The sequence below is a fragment of the Nicotiana tomentosiformis genome, chromosome 3 (genome assembly GCF_000390325.3).
Source record: "Nicotiana tomentosiformis chromosome 3, ASM39032v3, whole genome shotgun sequence".
Taxonomy (NCBI): domain Eukaryota; kingdom Viridiplantae; phylum Streptophyta; class Magnoliopsida; order Solanales; family Solanaceae; genus Nicotiana; species Nicotiana tomentosiformis.
Genome location: NC_090814.1, coordinates 35,471,605 through 35,491,278, shown reverse-complemented (window position 1 = coordinate 35,491,278; position 19,674 = coordinate 35,471,605). Strand labels below are relative to the sequence as shown.

At 41.8% G+C, this 19,674-nt stretch overlaps 1 protein-coding gene across 1 annotated transcript; it reads left to right on the top strand.

Annotated features, from left to right (window-relative positions):
• Positions 1-18,164: 18,164 nt before the first annotated feature.
• On the top strand, positions 18,165-19,426 carry LOC138907614 (uncharacterized). The gene is made up of 3 exons (XM_070198218.1): positions 18,165-18,219; positions 18,291-18,653; positions 19,053-19,426. Exons 1-3 carry the CDS (start codon positions 18,165-18,167, stop codon positions 19,424-19,426), a joined length of 792 nt encoding a protein of 263 aa, XP_070054319.1.
• The last annotated feature ends 248 nt before the right edge of the window (positions 19,427-19,674 follow it).

Below are 19,674 nucleotides of genomic sequence, written 5' to 3'. Positions count from 1 at the left end.
AGATCTGACCGGTAGGAAGTGAGCTGATTTCGTGAGCCTATCGACTATCACCCATATGGAATCGAACTTACGATTAGAACGAGGTAAACCCATGATAAAGTCCATGTTTATCGCCTCCCATTTCCATGTCGGGATCTCTATAGTCTGCATTAGCCCTCCGGGCTTCTGGTGTTCTACCTTCACTTGCTGGCAACTAGTACATTGGGCGACAAACTCAGCAATGTTCTTCTTCATATCATTCCACCAGTACATATCCTTAATGTCATGATACATCTTCGTCGATCCAGGGTGGATGGAATACCATGAATAATGTGCCTCTGACATAATCCTGTCTCGTAGCCCTGCTACATCTGGAACACACAAACGACCCTTGTATCTGAGAACCCCATCTCCCTTGAGCTCTAACAATGGCTTCTTCTGCTGCGGAACTCGCTCTCTCAACTCGACCAACTCTGGGTCCTCGTACTGCCTTTCCTTGACTTCAGCTATGAGGGATGATTTTGCAGTGTTTTGGATTACAACTCCACCATCCTCAGAATCTACTAACCGAACCCCCAACGAAGCCAATTGATGAATCTCTCTAGCTAATTGTCTTTTCTCGGGCTCTACATGTGCTAAGCTACCCATAGATCGGCGACTTAAGGCATCTGCTACAACATTAGCTTTCCCTGGATGGTAGAGAATGTTAACATCGTAATCTTTCAATAACTCAAGCCATCGCCTCTGTCGCAAATTCAACTCTTTCTGCTTGAAAATATATTGTAGGCTTTTATGATCAGTAAATATATCAACATGAACACCATATAAATAATGCCGCCATATCTTAAGTGCATGGACAACCGCAGCTAACTCGAGGTCGTGGGTCGGATAATTCCTCTCGTGCTTCCTCAACTGCCTTGAAGCATATGCAATTACCTTCCCATGTTGCATCAGGACACATCCTAACCCGACACCTGATGCATCACAATACACGGCATAACCCTCTAGACCCTCTGGAAGTGTTAGAACTGGAGCTGAGGTCAACTTGTTCTTAAGCTCTTGGAAACTCCGCTCACAAGCCTCTGTCCATTGAAACTTAGTTTCTTTCTGTGTCAACTTCGTCAATGGTGCCGAAAGGGAAGAAAAACCCTCTACGAACCTCCGATAGTATCCTGCTAAGCCTAGAAAGCTACGAACCTCTGTCGGAGTGGTAGGTCTAGGCCAAGATTTCACGGCCTCAATCTTCTGAGTGTCCACCTTTATCCCTTCATCTGATACAATATGCCCCAAGAATGCTACAGACTTCAACCAGAACTCACATTTAGAAAACTTAGCATACAACTTACGATCACGGAGGGTTTGGAGTACCGCTCGCAGGTGGTCCGCATGCTCATCCTCTGAACGGGAATAAACCAGAATATCATCAATAAATACTATCACGAACAGATCTAAAAATGGCCGGAATAGGCTATTCATCAAGTCCATAAATACAGCGGGTGCATTAGTCAACCCGAAGGACATGACAAGGAACTCGAAGTGGCCATATCGGGTCCTGAAGGCTGTCTTCGGAATATCTTTTTCCCGAACTCTGACCTGGTGGTACCCCGACCTCAAATCAATCTTGGAAAAGCATCTAGCTCCCTGCAACTGATCAAACAAGTCATCGATCCTTGGAAGTGGATACTTATTCTTAATAGTTACCTTGTTCAACTGCCTATAATCGATACACATCCTCAGCGAGCCGTCTTTCTTCCGCACAAATAGTACCGGTGCACCCCAAGGTGAGGTACTGGGCCTAATGTAACCTTTCTCCAGCAAATCTTTTAACTGCTCCTTCAACTCCTTCAATTCGGCAGGTGCCATTCTATACGGAGGGACGGATATTGGTTGAGTTCCTGGATGCAAATCGATGCTAAAATCAATCTCTCGCTCTGGAGGAATACCTGGAAGCTCATCTGGAAACACATCTGCATACTTTTTGACTATGGGAATAGACTGAAGTGTAGGTATCTCAGCATCTGCATCTCTAACTCGCACAATATGATAAATGCACCCTTTTGCGATCATTTTCCTCGCCTTCAGATAGGAAATAAACCTACCTCTGGGTGTTGGTGTATTACCTACCCATTCAAGGACTGGCTCACCCGGAAAATGAAATTTGGCTGCCTTTGCTCGGCAATCAACTGTGGCATAGCAAGCTGCCAACCAGTCCATGCCCATGATAGCATCAAAGTCCATCATCTCTAGCTCAACTAGGTCAGCTGAGGTCTGACGACTACAAATTGTCACCGTACAACCTCGGTAAACCCGTCTAGCAATAATCGATTCTCCGATCGGTGTAGATACCGCAAAAGGATCACTTAGTATTTCAGGCACTATACCAAACTTCCTCGCGACAAATGGGGTAATATACGATAAAGTAGATCCTGGGTCTATCAAAGCATAAGCATCGTGAGAGCAAATGGTTAATATACCTGTCACAACGTCTGGTGAAGACTCCTGGTCCTGTCGACCCGCTAAAGCATAGATACGATTCTGATTACCACTTGAACTGGAACCTCTACCTCTGCCTCGACCTCTACCAGCCGAAGACTGAGACTCACGCCTTGAAGGATGCACGGACATAGACGATCCTGTTGCTGAACTCGCTGGTTGTGCCATTCCCCCAGAATCTCTATTTGGGCAATCTCGCATCATATGCCCCGGACGCCCACATGTATAACAAGCATCAGAACCTGCTCGGCATTGACCCAAGTGTCCTCTACCACAGATGTCACACCGCGGAGGAAATGACCATGTCTGCGCAGAACCTCGTTGTCGCTGCAAACCCGACGCCCGTGAGCTCTCACCTGGTCCTGACTTAGTATAGCGGTCATACCCGTAACCCTGTAACTGAGGTGGCGGAGGCCTAGGTGGTCGTCCGAAGTACTGGGTCCTATAACTACCCTGAGATTGCTCCTGAGACCTGGGAAATCTCATCCTCTTACGTTGCCCTTGCTCAGCCCTCTCTGTACCCTGCTGCCGACGCCTACCCCTTTCTATATTCTGGGTGAATGCCTGAATCCGAGAGATATCCATACTATCCTGCAATGCAGCGGTGGCACATGCCTCGGTTAACTCTGGGGCTAACCCTGCTATAAACCTGTGAATCCTGTCCCGCATAGTAGAAACTATGGATGGTGCATATCTGGCCAATGAGTCAAAACGGAGACTATACTCTCGAACACTCATATTACCCTGCTTGAGGGCTAGAAACTGATCGACTCGAGCCTGTCGGATCTCCCGCGGTAAGTACTGGTCAAGGAAAGCATCTGAAAAATTCTCCCAAATAGCTGGAGGTGTATCACGTCCCCTGGACCTCTCCCATCCCTCATACCAAAGGATGGCTATATCTCGGAGTCGAAAAGCTGCTAGCTCAACTGCCTCTTTCTCCGTGGCATGCATAACACGAAAGATCCTGTGAAGCTGATCTATGAAATCCTGCGGGTCCTCCCTCTGATCTGTCCCCGTGAACTCTGGGGGACTCAAAGCAATAAACTCTCGGACCCTTGAACTCCCAGACCCCTCAGAAGTTCCTGCACTAGCTGATGCCCTAGCATGTTGCTGGGTAGCTACCAACTGTGTCAACAAATGCACCGCACTCCTTAAGTCCTGATCTGATGGAAGTGGAGGGGGAACTGGATGTGCGGTTTCCCTAGGAATCTCTGTAGTTGGTGGAGGAGCCGGTAATGGCTGAGTAGGGGTCTCCCCTTGAGCTTCAGACTGGGCCCCATCTACTGGGGGTACCCTGTTGGTCCCCTCACCTACTACTGTATCTCTCCTCTGGCTAGCCGTAGTCTTCCTAGTCACCGTCATCTGTGCATGCAAACACCAACACATAAGTTTAATTCAAATTTCCTATAACTCAGTTCTATAGCACGATTTAGATTTCAAAGAAGTGTAACCAACTCCTAAATGCCCTGTAGTTCCTTGCTTATATAATGTGGTGCACAACACATCTATAAACAAGACCCTACTAGACACGGCTTGTAGACTCCCTAGGACAGAACTGCTCTGATACCAAGTTTGTCACGCCCCGAACCTAGGAGCGAGACAAGCACCCCGTGCCTCACCTAACCTGGCGTACCAAATTGCGACTAAGGGACTCTGAACACATAATGTCATACTTTGGCCATGGGGCCACCTTGCAAGACAATTTGCGAAGCAAAATATAAAACTGAATGGAAACTAGTACTAACTAAATATCAATATAAAGCTAGGCCGACAAGGCCGTCATAGCTACTACAGCTGACAAACCACCAATTTATACAAACCCAACATACTGCACTAACCAACAGGATATGCCTACAAGCCTCTACTGATAGATGTACTGTGATCGGAACAGGGCCCCGACCTACCCATAACATATATACAGATATACATAAGATGTACACAAAACTCTAGTCCTGGCAACTCCGAAAGACGTGGAGCTTACCGATCAGGCGGAACTCGGGAAACACCTACTGAGGAGGTCTACCCGTCTGTCTGTCTGAACCTGCACGCATGAAATGCAGCGCCCCCAAAAAAGGGACGTCAGTACGAAATAATGTACCGAGTATGTAAGGCAATAAAATAACTGAAATCTGAAACTGAACTGATAATATGATAACTGAAATTAACTGGGAGTCAAAGATGATCTGGAGATATACTTACCTGCTGATACTGACTCAACTCCTTCAATATAGTAAGTAAAATAATTGTACGGCCTTATAAGGCTCGGTATATATAACTGCTCTGCCATAGTAGGCTCGCTTCTAGGCGCTCGGCCATACTAGGCTATGTATCTCGACCATGCTGGGCTCGCTCATAGGCGCTCGGCCACAGTAGGCTCGGTATATAACTTTCCATCTGATCAGAGGTTGCCCAATAGGGGCCTGCCCATCGATTATAGCTCGATGGTAATGAAAATACTGTAATACTGTATATATAGGCTTGCTGCTCTCTTGACTGGAAGAAGACAATACTAAAATTGAATATAGAGTCTCGATAAGGAATAATATTGTAACTTATGAGACTAGAATAGTGTGAATAAATTCATGAATATGAACTTCTCTTTTTGTCTCATTACTAACACATGTAGCTACGAGATCATGCCAAAATGAAGGAAGGCTTAGCCTTAACATACCTTGTCACAATCTTTTCAATCACCAAGTTGAACTCACCTCTTCGCACCTTAATCTACAAGAATGATAATAATACTATCGTTAAGTTACGAAAGGTACTATCGCACAACGAACGACAAACCTATTTTGTATTAAAACGGGCAGCATCTCCCCTATAATATGCCCTTCCTCCAACTTCAAGATAACACCAACAATACAAGGACAGAACAATAACAACATATATACATCATTTTCCAGCCCTATATACACCATCAAATACTACAAAACAGCCCAACACACCCCAATCTCTTCGTACACAAAACGACCACCGTAGTAGTGTCAAACGACCCGAAAATATTATGACGAACGACCAGCCAACCACCCTACATTTATATGGTGTTTATAAACCCCCTTCCTCCTCCAAAACTCCACAAAATAGTAATAAAACACGCAGCCCAACAGCAACACAAAACAGTCCACAAAATAGTCCGCTACAAGTGAATAACTCGAACTCACGGCTTCCGATCACCATCCCGTGAGTTCTTACAAGTATAGAACGACTTACCATGAATTTACAGAAGAAAAAATGGATGAAAGAGAGCAGTAAACTCACCCTTATTTGTTGGATAACTCAGCTCCTATCTTGGTTCTTCAAACTCTAAGTTTTACCTCCAATTGGAACTTGAAAGGGAGAGAAAATCAATTAGGGTTTGTGGGAAATTTTTGGGAGGATTCTTTGCAGAGCTTATGTCTGGTTATTATGCTCTATTTTAAGTCTAATATATGAAGAAAATAGGCCCTTAAAAGGCCTCTTTGGACGACCCGAAATGGCCCATTTTTGGGCTTTCATTTAAGCAAGTAGGTGACACACCTACTTGTCACCTAGCAGCTTGCGCAGTATCGCAAAAATGCACATATCTCTCTACTCCGATGTCGTATTGATAAATGGTTTAATGCGTTGGAAAATAGACTCATAGATCTTTAATTGGATGGGTGGAACACACCATAACTCTAAGTATATTGGGAGAAAATTGCAGTTACATTTGACCCAAAGTTTCAGTAAAACTTATGAATGTAACTTGTGATGACTTTCATCGACTTTTGTTCCACAACTCGCTTGACTTAAAAACATAACACACGGATGTAATATGACTAATATAAATCATAACATAATCTCTTTATCATGTTAATCACCCTAGTCTCACCCCAAAGGTACATGTTATAACATTCCCAACTTGTCGACTTTCGATGAAACATTGTTTTATTTAATTGCTTTAGCTTCTGAACTGTCCAACCCTCTTTGTACTTGTTGTTCATGATCTTCAATATTTGTAACCTCAGAGGTAACATGATTAACTTACTTTATATACTTTTAAATATTATCTCATTTTTTTGTCCTACATTAGTTTGCTTACGACGCATTTTTACATACGAAAATATAGGGTGTAACAAGATTGACCAAGTCTGATCATTTCATTCTAGTGGTGATTACTTATTCTTAAAAGCAGTTAGGTCAGGTCTATATTCGCGAGATTGTTCGACTTCATGGCGTACAAGTATCCATCATCTCTGACCAGGGTACGCGGTTAACATCGCGATTCTGGAGGGCCGTACAACGTGAGTTAGGCACACGGGTTGAGTTGAGTATAGCATTTCACCCTCAGACGGATGGACACTCCGAGTGCACTATTCAGATATTGGAGGGTCGTGCATGTGTTATGGAGCTCGGGGGTTCTTGGGATCAATTCTTGGTGCTTGTGGAGTTTTCCTACAACAGCAGCTACTAATCGAGCACTCAGATGGCTCCGTATGACGCCTTGTATGGGAGGGGGTGTCGGTCTCCGGTAGGGGTGGGCATAAAATCTGAAAATCCGAAAACCGTACCGCACCGAATTAATTCGGTATTTTGATATCGGTTCTTCAGTTCTTCGGTCTTAATTCGGTATAATTTGTTCGGGAGTTCGCTACTTCGGTACGGTTTCGATATTGAACTTTCGATACTTCGGTATACCAAAATACCGAATTTTTTAACTAAACCTCCCTTCACTATCCAACCCATACTTATCAATTCCCAACCCAAAGTTTCAACTTGTTAGTTAGTACCCCTCACCAGTAGCCAAATAAGACTAAGCCCATCTTAGTCCCTTACCCTTACTCCCTTTTCCTTTGTCTCTTATTTTGGTCTGAGAGCTTTAGCAGTAAAGTGGAATCTAATTGCTTTCTGACCGAATTTCATTTAATTTGATCAGCCGCGGGTATTTCACCCCCAATGTTAAAAGCTGCTTCAGGTGTATTATAAAACTCCACTTTATACATAAAGCAACTTTTGTTCTCTCTTACATTGACAAAATAGTTCATGACAAATAGTACTTGACAAGTTATTTAACCTAAGCAAAAAAGATAAGCACTCCCATAAAAGTAGTTGGAATGATTAATTAGGACAACATGACTAGCCTATTCAATTTTCAAGCAAAACTATTCGAGATGGATTCTACGCCAACTTCTGTCCATACCGTAATGTTTCTTCGGAATTGCAAAAATCTTAGAAGTCCAAGGTCACTCAGCCGAATTGTTTTTTGTTTGTTGCCATAAGCCATAACTAGGAGTCACAGTAGATTATATAACAAAACGGTTTGTTGTATGTTAGTGTTACTTCTTGAATTTGTTTCTTTCTGTTGCCAGAACTATGCAACTGGACAGTATAGACTTCATTATATTAGAATTTCTCATATATTTATGTAATTTCTAATTAATTAGAATTCACTACTTACTCGTTCAAGACTTGGTGTGATACCGAAACCGTACCGAAACAAACAAGAAAATACTGAACCGTACCGAATTACTTTGGTACGGTATTTGGTATGCACAATTGATAAATTAAATACCGAAATACCGTACCGCAATTCTTAAATACCGTACCGAACTACCGAACGGCCACCCCTAGTCTTCGGTGGGTTGGTTTGAGTCGGGCGAGGCTAGACTATTTGGTACTAACCTAGTTCAGGATGCTTTGAAAAAAGATAAATTTATTCAAGATCGGCTTCGCACAGCCCAATCTAGACAGAAGAGTTATGTGGACCGGAAGGTTCGCGATGTTATGTTCATAGTTGGGGAGTGGGCCTTGCTCCGGGTTTTACCCATGAAGGGTGTTATGAGGTTCGAAAAGAAAGGTAAGTTAAGCCCTAGGTATATCGGACCTTTTCAGATTCTTAAGAGGATTGGAGAGGTAGACTACAAGCTTGCACTACCACCAAGTCTAGCTGCAGTTATCCAATATTCCATGTTTCTATGCTCCGGAAGTACCACGGTGATCCATCATGTGTTAGATTATAGCTTAGTCCAGTTGGACAAGTATTTGTCCTATGTTGAGGAGCCGGTAACCATTTTGGACAGGCAGGTCCGAAAGTTGAGGTCGAAGAACATTGCATCAGTGAAGGTTCACTGGAGGGGTCAACCAGTCGAGGAGGCGAATTGAGAGACCGAGCATGATATGTATAGTCGTTATCCTCATCTTTTCACCACTTCAGGTATGTCTCTATACTCGTTCAAGGACGAACGTTTGATTTAAGAGGGGGAGGATGTAACGACCCAGCCAGTCGTTTTGAGTATTTTATCTCCAATTCCCTATTTATTGCCTCATCTATGTTTTATTATGGTTATGTAATTTGCCGGGGTGTTTGGTTTTGATTTCGGGTGAGTTTCAGAGTGTAATGGGACACATAGTCATAAGTTGGAGGCTTAAGTTGAAATAGTTGACCGTAGTTTAACTTTTATATAGATGACTCCAGATTGAATTTTTCAAGGTTCCAATAGCTCCATACGGTGATTTTGGACTTAGGAGCATGTCTGGATGTTGATTTGGAGGTTCGTAGGTCGTTTCAGATTGATTTAGCGAAAGTTAGAAAGTTAAAGGTTTAGAAGGTTGGAAAGTTTGATGGGGAGTTAACATTATTGATATCGGGGTCCGATTATGGTTTCGAAAGTTGGAATAGGTCCATCATATCATTTATGACTTGTGTGTAAAATTTGAAGTCAATCGGAGTTGTTTTGGTATGAATTGGCAGTAGTTTTTAAAATCAGAAATTCATAGTTTTAATAGGCTTGAATTGGGTTGCGATTCGTGAAATCAATGTTGTTTGATGTGATTTTGGCCTCAAGTAGGTCTGTTATGTATTTTGGAACTTTTTGGTATATTCAGACGGGGTCACGTGGGCCCCGGGTGTGATTCGGATTGAATCCGGAACCAAATTGGACTTAGACTTTTTGCTGAAGTTCCAGCCCTTCTGGTATCATCGCACCTGCGGAGGGATTAGCCGCAGGTGCGGACTCGCGGATGCGAGTGGTGAAGCGCATAAGAGAAGAGGGGCAGCCCAGGTCTGGGCTCGTAGGTTCGAACACCTAGGCGCAGGTGCGCCTCCGCAGGAGCGAACCTTGCTTTCGCAGAAGAGGAATTTGGGGGAAGGCCTTGGGCAGGACCGCAGGTGCGGTCGTTTTCTCCGCAGAAGCGGGCTCGCAGTGCGAGTAAGTGGTCCGCAGCAGCGGAATCTCAGGACATAAGTCGGAACCGCACCTGCGATGGTTTTTTCGTAGGTGCGGCGTCACAGGTGCGACTGAGTGACCGCAGATGCGGAATCACTATGCAGAAAAGGGCTAAGTTCGAGGGTTTGATTTCATTAGTCAAAGTTTGGACCTAGAGAACTCATTTTGTGGTGATTGTTTGAGTGATTTTCATGAAATTCATAGTGGTAAGAGATTATAACTCGGTTTTGGTTATATTACACGAATCCATTGTTACTTTCATCATTTATTTAGTGATTTGAGTTAGAAATTTGGGAAACATTTGTGATAACTTCTTAGGCTAAATTTTGGGCAATTGAAAGGCGATTTGAGGTCGGATTTGAGTAATTCTTATATGATTAGACTCGTTATCGAATACATATTCGGATTTTATAATTTTGGTCGGGTATCGAGACGGGGGCCCGGTTGAATTTTTGAGTTGACTTTTTATTTTTTTTTAATGATCGTAACTTTATTGTTCGGAATAGTTTTCTATTGTTTATATTTATGGAATGAAGTTGCTTTGGCTAGATTCGAGCCGTTCGTAGTTGGATAATCGAGGGAAAGGCTTACTTTGTATAGGGGAATTACCCCTTAGGACTGGTGTTGGTTTGCGTTAACTGTGATATCTGAAAGCCGTGTGCACAAGGTGACAAGTGTGTACACGAGTTAAATGTGAAAATTTACCGGTTTTAGCTATGTATATTACTTTCATGCCATAATTGAGTTACCTTAACATGTTATAATCATCATCGTTATTCTATCTTCACATGCTCTACTTGTCTTATCCCTTACTTTTTAATTGCCTCTACATGTTTAGTTGAAGTATTGCTTCCTCTATTCCTTAATCATTATTTAACCATTGAGTTCTTTACTTGAAGTTTTTATTTTTAGAATATCTTGTTGTTGAAATTGTTATTGAGTTATAATGGCCATGATTTACATTGAGGCAAAGTTATAAAGTTGTGAAATACTATCCTTTTTGAGTTATTCACTTCCGGTTGTTATTGCGAGACTCTTGTGCATATTGTGGTTGAGCCATGGGCTATTTATTATGAAAATACTAGTGTTGTGGGTTTTCTTGGCAAGTTGTGATATAGGGCACTTAAGGTGCAATTTGTGATATGTTGTGATATTGATAAACATGTTGTGGTATAAGGTTTTTGGGTTGAAACACATGCAGTGAGATAAGGTGGGCTTGATACGCGTGTTGCTAGTAGGAGAACTGGTTGAAGCCACGCGGTATGATAAGGTGAGCTAAAACGCGGGAAGCTATTTCGAAAAAATTAATTTTCAAAACTAAATGCAAGACTCCCACGGTGATATAAAGAAAGATTATGAATTGTGTTGTGATTTGATACTACGAGGCGGTACCTCAGTAGTGACTCTTGTGAATACTTTTCGATTACTTCACTTGTGTTTTGGTTGTTCTTTGTTTCCGTGGCGTAACATTCCTTGTTTTCTTCCATGATACATTGTTTGCCTTAGTTCAGTGTAGCCAATATTGGTGTATTACTTGTTTCATTTCCATTGTTATTATTACGTTGTTAATTACTCGTTCAGTTTCTTATTTATTTGAGTAGGGCCTTGACCTGACCTCGTCACTACTCTACCGATGTTAGACTTGGCACTTATTGGGTACCGTTGTGGTGTACTCATGCTACGCTTCTGCACATCTTTTTGTTCAGATCCAGGTACCTCCTATCAGTTTAGACAATAGTGAGACGAGCTTAGCTTCGGTGATTTCAAGGTATACATGTCGGCGTAAGCATGCCTCGGAGTCACCCTCTATCTAGTTTATTTTATTTTTCTTTTCCTTTTTATAGACATTGATATATAGGGATGTTCAGTACTATCTTATAGAGCTTGTGACTTATTTTCGTCGGATTTTAGGAAGGGTATTCTATTGAGCTACGAAGTTTTCTTTTATGTTAATTGTTGAGTATTTGAAAGTTTCTTCATTATTTTAGTCAAATTCCGAATGTATGTTATGCTTACCTAGTCTTAGAGATTAGGTGCCATCACGACATCCAACGGAGGAAAATTGGGGTCGTGACAGACCTCCTCAAATTTTATGAGCATACAATACCCAAAATATCGACGACTCTCGGAGTGCTCCAAATCACCCAACACAATATGTTTATCCCCATCTTCTTTCAAGAGTTTATGGAAGTATGTCTGCCTTCTTCGTCTAATTTGTTCTCTTCAATCAAAACTCTGATTCCTCATCTTTGATGCACTTCACTTGATCCAAATCATGAGCCTTATTTTCTCTCACCTTGTACAGCATGTACATCTTTTTGTCCTCACCTTTGACCCCAAGTGCTTCATACAAACGTCAAAACGCTCCAATCTTAGCCGCAATAACTGCTAACTTCGCCTCCTTCTTAGCCCTGCTATACCACTCCATGTTCATCCTCTTCTCCACCTCGTCTATGCTCTCCACTAGCTTCAAAAGCACCGCTTTCTTAGCTTTTGCTTTTCTGGGAACCTCTTCACTCCACCACCAATTCCGTTTATGCCCTCTAGTGTAACTCTTTGAGACTCCTAACACCACTCTCGCAACTTCTTTAATACTACTCGCGTCCCCACTGCTCTTCCCGGTCCTCATAGCCAGCAATTTCTCTCCCAACTCCTGAGTTTTGTCTTTAGTCAAGGTCCCCGCCTGATAATATTTTTAGTCATTAACCTAAGCGATCCCAATTTAAAATGCTTAATAAACCAATGTCATTGCAGTTTATGTTGACAAAATTTTCAAATTCAAGAGTAGCAATTTTTATGAATAATACTTGGAGCGAGATAGCGTATACCTTAGTTTGATAGTATTAGTTACTGGTACCGATGTTAGTACTTTACTTTCACACTTGATTATTGTTTATGCAGATCAAGTTACACGACAAAGCAAAAGGTCAACTAATTGTGTCTATTGAAAAAAGAGAAGAAGAAACGGGGTCCAAGCTCCATGATTCAACTCATGTAGTGGTGGAATTTAAAGGTCGAAAGTATGTGGGGTCCTTTCCTTTTTCTCTATACCAAAAAATGTACTAACTATTTCATTTTCGTTATATCCATCGTTGTTTATATTGCAATAATAAATACATGATACCGTCTTTTATATATTCACTAATATTATTTAACTATAAAAAATAATAATTTGATGCATGAGATATTTCGCATTCATGTAGGGTCCGAAAGAGAACCGCACCTTAAGGGGTGTGATAGTTTATCATGTGTTCAATTATAATAAATTATATATAATTTATCACTTAATTAACCATAATAAATCGATTTAATTTTATGTATTCATGAAATGTGATAAGTTTTTATCCCTTTATATTGCATTTTTGGAGAAAAGGTGCTGCTATTATGAAGAGTACAGCTTATATTATATGTATCCACAACATCAAAAAAAATTCTTTTAAACTATCCGAACATTCTACATATATGTAACTTTATAAATTTGAAAATGAGATAAATTAACTACTATAACATGAAAAACAATTGCTAGGAGGAACTTTCCCCAAACCAAAAAACAAAACAATCCTTATTTGAATTCTCATTTCATACGTAAAATAATTCTGACCATGGTGAGATTTGAGCACACCGTAATTGAAAGTGGTATTGCTTTTTCTTTGTGAGTGAGACTGACAAGTGAAAGTTTACCAGACAAAATAAAGGAGAGGCCAATGGTCATGCCAGAATATCTTAGTAAGGAAGGAGATGGAGAGTCCAATTATAATAAGGGTCCTCCCCATGGATGGAAGTTTCCCTCGTAGAATCCTTTTAACTTTTTTATTTTCCCCATGTGGAGTCATTAACTAATAAACCCATGTTTTTTCAAATATAAATTTTCTCAAATATTACAACAACAATAATTACTACACTTTATTAATTTTAAAGTTTCGACTGCCGATTACATAAGTTCTCACTATCAGTAAATTTTATACTTGGCAGAATTCTTCTTTTTGTAAATTGTCAAGTTTTACGTTGTTTGTTGGCTTTGAAAACTCAATTCCGATGTCGTTTATTCAAAAATCAAACTTTGATCAATTCTAGCAACTTAAACTTTTAAAAATGGAACTAAGTATTCAAATTCACTCCCAAAACTTTTCGAAATCAAACCAACCATCCTCGTAAATTACAAAACCAACATATGGAAAGCATCAAATAGGATAGCGGGGCTCAAATACACAAAATAACTGATCAAATCATTACATTCTGCGTCATTGTTTACCCTAAAATTTGGATAACAATTAAACATATATTGTGATTTTAAGAATATGTGATTTCGTCCAATACCAATTGATAAACGAAAAAATAAATAGATGTATTAGGCTGTAAAATAAATCAAACTAGTGTGTAAGCGAAGCCTCGACCTCGAATCAAAGTAACCTCGAGGTGATATGGTAAGAACAATAAAGAATAAAGCAACTCTGATGAACAGTAAGTAGAGCAATAAGCAAGAAAGAAATGATTGTATATATTTTTCTCACTGAGCCATGATGATTACAAATGAATGGAATTCCTCTGTATATAGTAGAGGAATCCTAATTAAAATATATTTCTAATTATAGTAGGAAATCATGTCAACGGCTGATTAACCGTTATAGACTTGATTCGATCCGAGATTTACGCCACGATCCTCGATCAATCGCGGATATCTCGCCCTTTCCGTTATAAAGCTATGCCGATATTACTCAAAGTCTGTCTCTCTCTGGCCTCGATTGATGTCGACCTCAATCTGAAAAGAGGCTTTGATTTCGGACTCGACGTCCTAGCTCTTAGATGTAACATTCTTATCCCGACTAAATAGTGAAATCGGGTACCCGATTTCTACCGTATACAGATAGTCCCCTCGTTTCTTAGAATAAAATGATAAGAAACGACTTGAGCCTCGATTTTCTTATGACCTCGATAAACAGTGATGTCATCCCCAAGACGTAAGCGATGGAAGTGACCAAAACGTCCCGTCGGTATAGTTTCCCAAACCATTAATGCGCGTCAGTGGGCGGTCGGCCACTAGCGTCGTCGAACCGTCACCGTAGTTCTATAAATATGGACTCTTTTGTTGAAACAAAACTTTTACTTCCATTCTCATCAATCCTTCTAAGTTTCAGACTCTCTCCATCTCTTCTCTTTCATCACTCGTTGAGTTAGCCTTGTTAGTTTTAAAACACCAAACTTCAACACTTTCCGCTTTCTTCTGCTTGAATCAATGGCAAAAACTTCCAAAACCGTTCCACAAAGGAGAAAGCTTCCTCTTCTTCTTCCCGGCCGGCCAGTGATAAAGCGCCGATGGAACCGCTCCCTCATGAGTATGTTCCCGGCCCATATGTCTTAAAATCCAACTTCAAAGTAGAGAACCTTTCTGTAACACCCCGAAAAATTTTGAAGTACTTAAGTGCAAAGCCCGATAAAATTTGCAAAAAAAATAATGTTTCATGGTGCCGGACTAGGCTTACGTGTTTGAGGATTTTAGAAATTTTTCGCGGCAAGGGCTCGGACTTTTTGGGTTGAACAATGCACCGGAAAGTAAAAAAAAATTTTGACGAAAAAGTACATTTCTGCGGTCCATTATGCGACCGCAGAATCACTCTGCGGACCGCATAATAGACGCAGAGTGAGGCAGTTGATTGGGTCAGTTGGAAGCAACTATGCGGTCGACTATGCGACCGCATAACTGTTATGCGGTGCATTATGCGACCTCATAATAGTTATGCAGACCGTATAGTGACCGCATACACAGGAAGTTCTTTTGGCTATTTTGTAACCAAATATGCGACCGATATGCGGTCCGTATATCGGTTATGCGATCACATACCTTGTTCTGGAGCTCCATTTTTGGATTTTTAAAACCCGACCCTATTTCGTTAAATACACTCTTTGGGCCATTTTTGAGACATAATCTGATATTTTAGAGTGAGAGAGAGTGCCCTAGAGTGAGAAGGTGTTGTTCAATAAATTTTCTTCAATTCTTGCTCATGTTTTGGAAGATTAAGAAGGGAAGCTCACTAAGTCTTCATCCTAGAGGTATGATTCTACACCCTAAACCCTTATTTCGAAATTTTCTGAAAATGGGTAACTAGCAAGATAAATTTCTGGGCATGAGAGTTGTTTATTCTACATGCATGTATTAAAGGGTGTAGGAAGATTGTTGAGCTAAAAATGGTACAGATTGGGTTGTGGGATGATTAAATCCTTCATAAAAATGACATTGAAACCTTATGCACACCTAGTGTTTGATAAAATGCTCAAGTGAGCTAGAACCATGATCATCTTCCTAATTTTAGTTCAATTTGTTATATTTCTATAATAGATTGAAGTTGCTAAGAATTCCGAAATATTTAGAGTGTAAGAAAGCTCAAGTGAGGTATGTTGGCTAAACTCTTCTCTTAGAATTGAATCCCGCGATATTCATGTAAATTATGTAGGTCCCAAGTGATTTATTATGAAATTGGCTATTCCGAGTAAGATTGGGTTGGAAGATATATGTTCAACAAGCATCCCAAATGCTCTATTCATGTTATGTTACCAATTGAAGATGTGTCAAAATATAGGTTGTGCATTAATAATGTTTCGACTTTAAGTCAAGTTCAAATGAAGGCTATTATGCCAAATTTTGTGAAATATCTCTATGTGCATTAGACTCTAAATTGCTCACATGTGTACTACACACTTTGATTTGAATTGTGTTTATTGTTGATGATGAGGATGATATTGAAATTGATAATGTGAGCATGAAATACTGAATATGGCCAACGTGCCAAGAATAATCTTATAATTATGGCCACTAGTGCCAATGAAATGATAAGATGTGAAAGTATTATGAAATGCGATGATTGATACAAAAGGGTTGATGTCTCAAATAAGACGGCTTAGTCAGTCGGGTCGTGATCGGACACCATGCCGCGCACACATGGTGGTGATTGTGCTGGAAATTGTAATTGAAATGGTAATTGAAATTGTAATTGAAATCGTAATCGGACTCCGTGTTAAAGACGGTGGTATTGATATTGAGAGAAATTGTGGTTGATGTCTCTAATGAGATGGCCTAGCCGATCGGGTCGTGATCGGACTCCGTGCTAAGAGTACGGTGGTACCAGTATTGTGAATAATGGTATTGTGGACAATGGTATATAGATACTAAACATTTCCCAATGTGAGATATGAAAATTAATTTGAACACTGTCTTGATCCTAAATTGAGGTTTGATGTTGATTAAGGCTTTCATTGATATTATGATAATCTTATTTGTATTATTTGTCATTCTATTGAGAGAGTGTTTAGTTATACATACTAGTTCTATTCGACAGTACTAACGTCCCTTTTGTCGGGGAAGCTGCATCTTTCAATGGATGCAGGTGGTTCCACAGCAGAAGATATTGGTCAGTGATAGTAGTGCACCTTCTTCCCAGCTGACTTGGTGAGCCCCACTTCATTCCGAGGTCATGAATCTTTTGTACTTTGTGTATTCTATTTGAGGTATAGCCGGGGCCTTGTTGCCGGCATTATCATTGTACTCTTCTTTATCTATAGAGGCTCCGTAGACATAATGTGGGTTGTGTATTGGTGCTGGAGAAAGACAAACTATGTTATGTTGTGGACGTATTACTTGTCCATTTGAGACTTTAAAATTGATGAAACTATTGGAAATGAATTGGTATTGTAGACATGAACACATTTTTGCCTAATTAATGATAATATGTATTATCTCCATTCATGGATGAGTTTGGGTAAAATAAAATCTAACAGGCTTGCTCGGTCGGGTTCACTCGGTTGAGCGCCGGTTGCGCTCCTCGATTTTGGGGCGTGACACTTTCATTGGTCCCTGGCCGATGTGAGCACGTGTCGAGATATATCTGCTCGATAACAGCGGGATATCTCGAGGATGTGAAGAGGGATTGTAATTAGGGGGCCGAAGTTGTGGTACATATCCCCGCTCCTGAAGAGAGTATTACCACCCACGTAGAGGGGTTTCTAAGTGTTTACACTTACCCCTTCACATTGGGTCCCCTCGACCCAGTTATCATAAACTTCTGCAAGAGGTACCAGGTCACCCTCGGCCAAGTTCACCCCTCTTTCTGGCGTATCGTGATCATGCTCCTATTCTTTTCCAGCAAGGTCGGGGGGCTGCCGTTCACTCTCAGCCATCTTATGCGATTATATCGACCCCGACTCTTACGAGGGTTGATCAAGCTCCAGCGCCGTGCAACCAAGGCTTTATTCTTGAGCGTCGATGAGGACAAGGACCGGGGTTGGATGAGCTGATTTGTTCAAGTGAGAACCTGCGACCTCATCCCAAAGGAAAAATTGCCGTCCCCCGAGAGGTGCAACCCCGAGCGTAAGTAACATCTTACTCATTAGTCTTCATATTCCCATTTTTTGACTTATATAATGTCTTTATTTGTCATGGAACGGTTGCCTGGATGCCTCGAGCGGTTCCTGACCTCGAGGAATGGGTTCGGAAGTTGGCCTCGACTTCCTCCTATGCCGAGCGCTGCTGGTGTGAAGGCAAAGGGCAAATGGGAGGCAAAGAATCATGGTGAGCGTTTTTTTCTTATTTCTGAGGTGCTAATCATATTTCACTTTTTGACTAAGTTTCCTTTTGTGTAGGCCTGAACAAGGATGCGATTTTAAGGCCTCCGAGCGGCGAGGAAAAGGCCAAGTCCCCGGTTTTGAAATCGGGGAAAGGCAAGAAGAGGAAGGGGGTCTCATTGTCCGAGGACCCCAAACCCAAAGCTCGAAGGACCAGACGGAAGGTCATTTCTCTCACCATGGACTCGGTCCGAAGTTTGAGAGAAGAAGAAGAAGAAGAAGAAGAAGAAGAAGAAGAAGAAGAAGAAGAAGAAGAAGAAGAAGAAGGTGACGCCTCGACGTTGGTGGCTCGACCCAAGAAGACTGTCGAGGCCGCCAAACCTTCAAAACCGGAGGTGGTTGCTGAGATCAAGACTCATGATGAGGAGGCTTCCAAGAAAAGTTCGGGTGTTGACCCCGAATCGCCTGAGGTCGAGATTGTCCCTCGACCATCCACAAACATACCAGAGGGGGCAGTTCTGAGACCCCGAGAGCCGATCAGAGCGCCCCGAGTGACTCGCTCGGGGCAGTGATAGCAGGTCATTCACCTTCTCTGCCGGCTTACTCCGAGGAAGCGATAAGAGAGGCTCGGGCCATGAGGACCCCCGACATAGGCAGAGTCCCTAGTGAAGAGGATCCCTTTCGGGATTGCTTTACCGGGTTCGATGACACCTCTGACCTTAACGATGCGTCCACCCTTTTTGAAGAGGCCAACCGTCTTCTATCTCGAGTAAGTATTAATTGTTGTAGTTCTCTTTTTCTTTTCCATCCTTTAGTGTAACTTAATTTCTTCCCATATAGGCTTTTTCCAAGTCTCGGGCCGATCTGGCTGTGAGGCCAAGCTCCAGAAGACTTCAGAGGAGAGAAATACTCCCAAGCTCCTTTGTGGACAAAAGGATGAAGAGCTCAGGGACATTCGAGCAGATTTGGCCAAGGCTCATAATGAGGAGGCCGAGCTGAACGAGAAGGTAACTGTCATTTTGATCAAATACGGACTTGATCCAAGGGTGAAGACTAACATTTCGATGTCTCGGTTGCAGCAAAAAATTGAGAAGATCGAGCTGTTACAGGGGGAAGTCGATCAAGTTACACCGGTGGAAAGAAGGCATGGACTACCTTGCTACGGAGAAAGAGGCTGCTTTGGCCCAACTATCATCGGCCGAAGTTCAACTTAGGAGTGTTAAGGAGAAGAATTCGGCTCAGACCAAAAGGATCGATGAGCTCAAGGGTGAACTTGCTAAGGTCCCAACAGAGGCCAAGAAGGCGAAGACTACGGCCGACAAATCGGTGGCCATGTATCTGGATGATGCCTAGGCTGCCGAAGCACAGCTAAGGGAGGCCCTTGATCGAGTTCAGTGGACTACCGACCTTGCCAAGCACCAATCTCGAAGGGAGACCCTCGAGTAAATCCATGCTCGAGGTT

Coding starts and splice junctions, on each gene's coding strand:
- LOC138907614 (XM_070198218.1), top strand. CDS start 18,165: ATGCCGAGCGCTGCTGGTGTGAAGGCAAAGGGCAAATGGGAGGCAAAG. Junction 18,220..18,290: donor ATGGGAGGCAAAGAATCATG/GTGAGCGTTTTT, acceptor CCTTTTGTGTAG/GCCTGAACAAGGATGCGATT. Junction 18,654..19,052: donor TGAGGAGGCTTCCAAGAAAA/GTTCGGGTGTTG, acceptor CTTCCCATATAG/GCTTTTTCCAAGTCTCGGGC.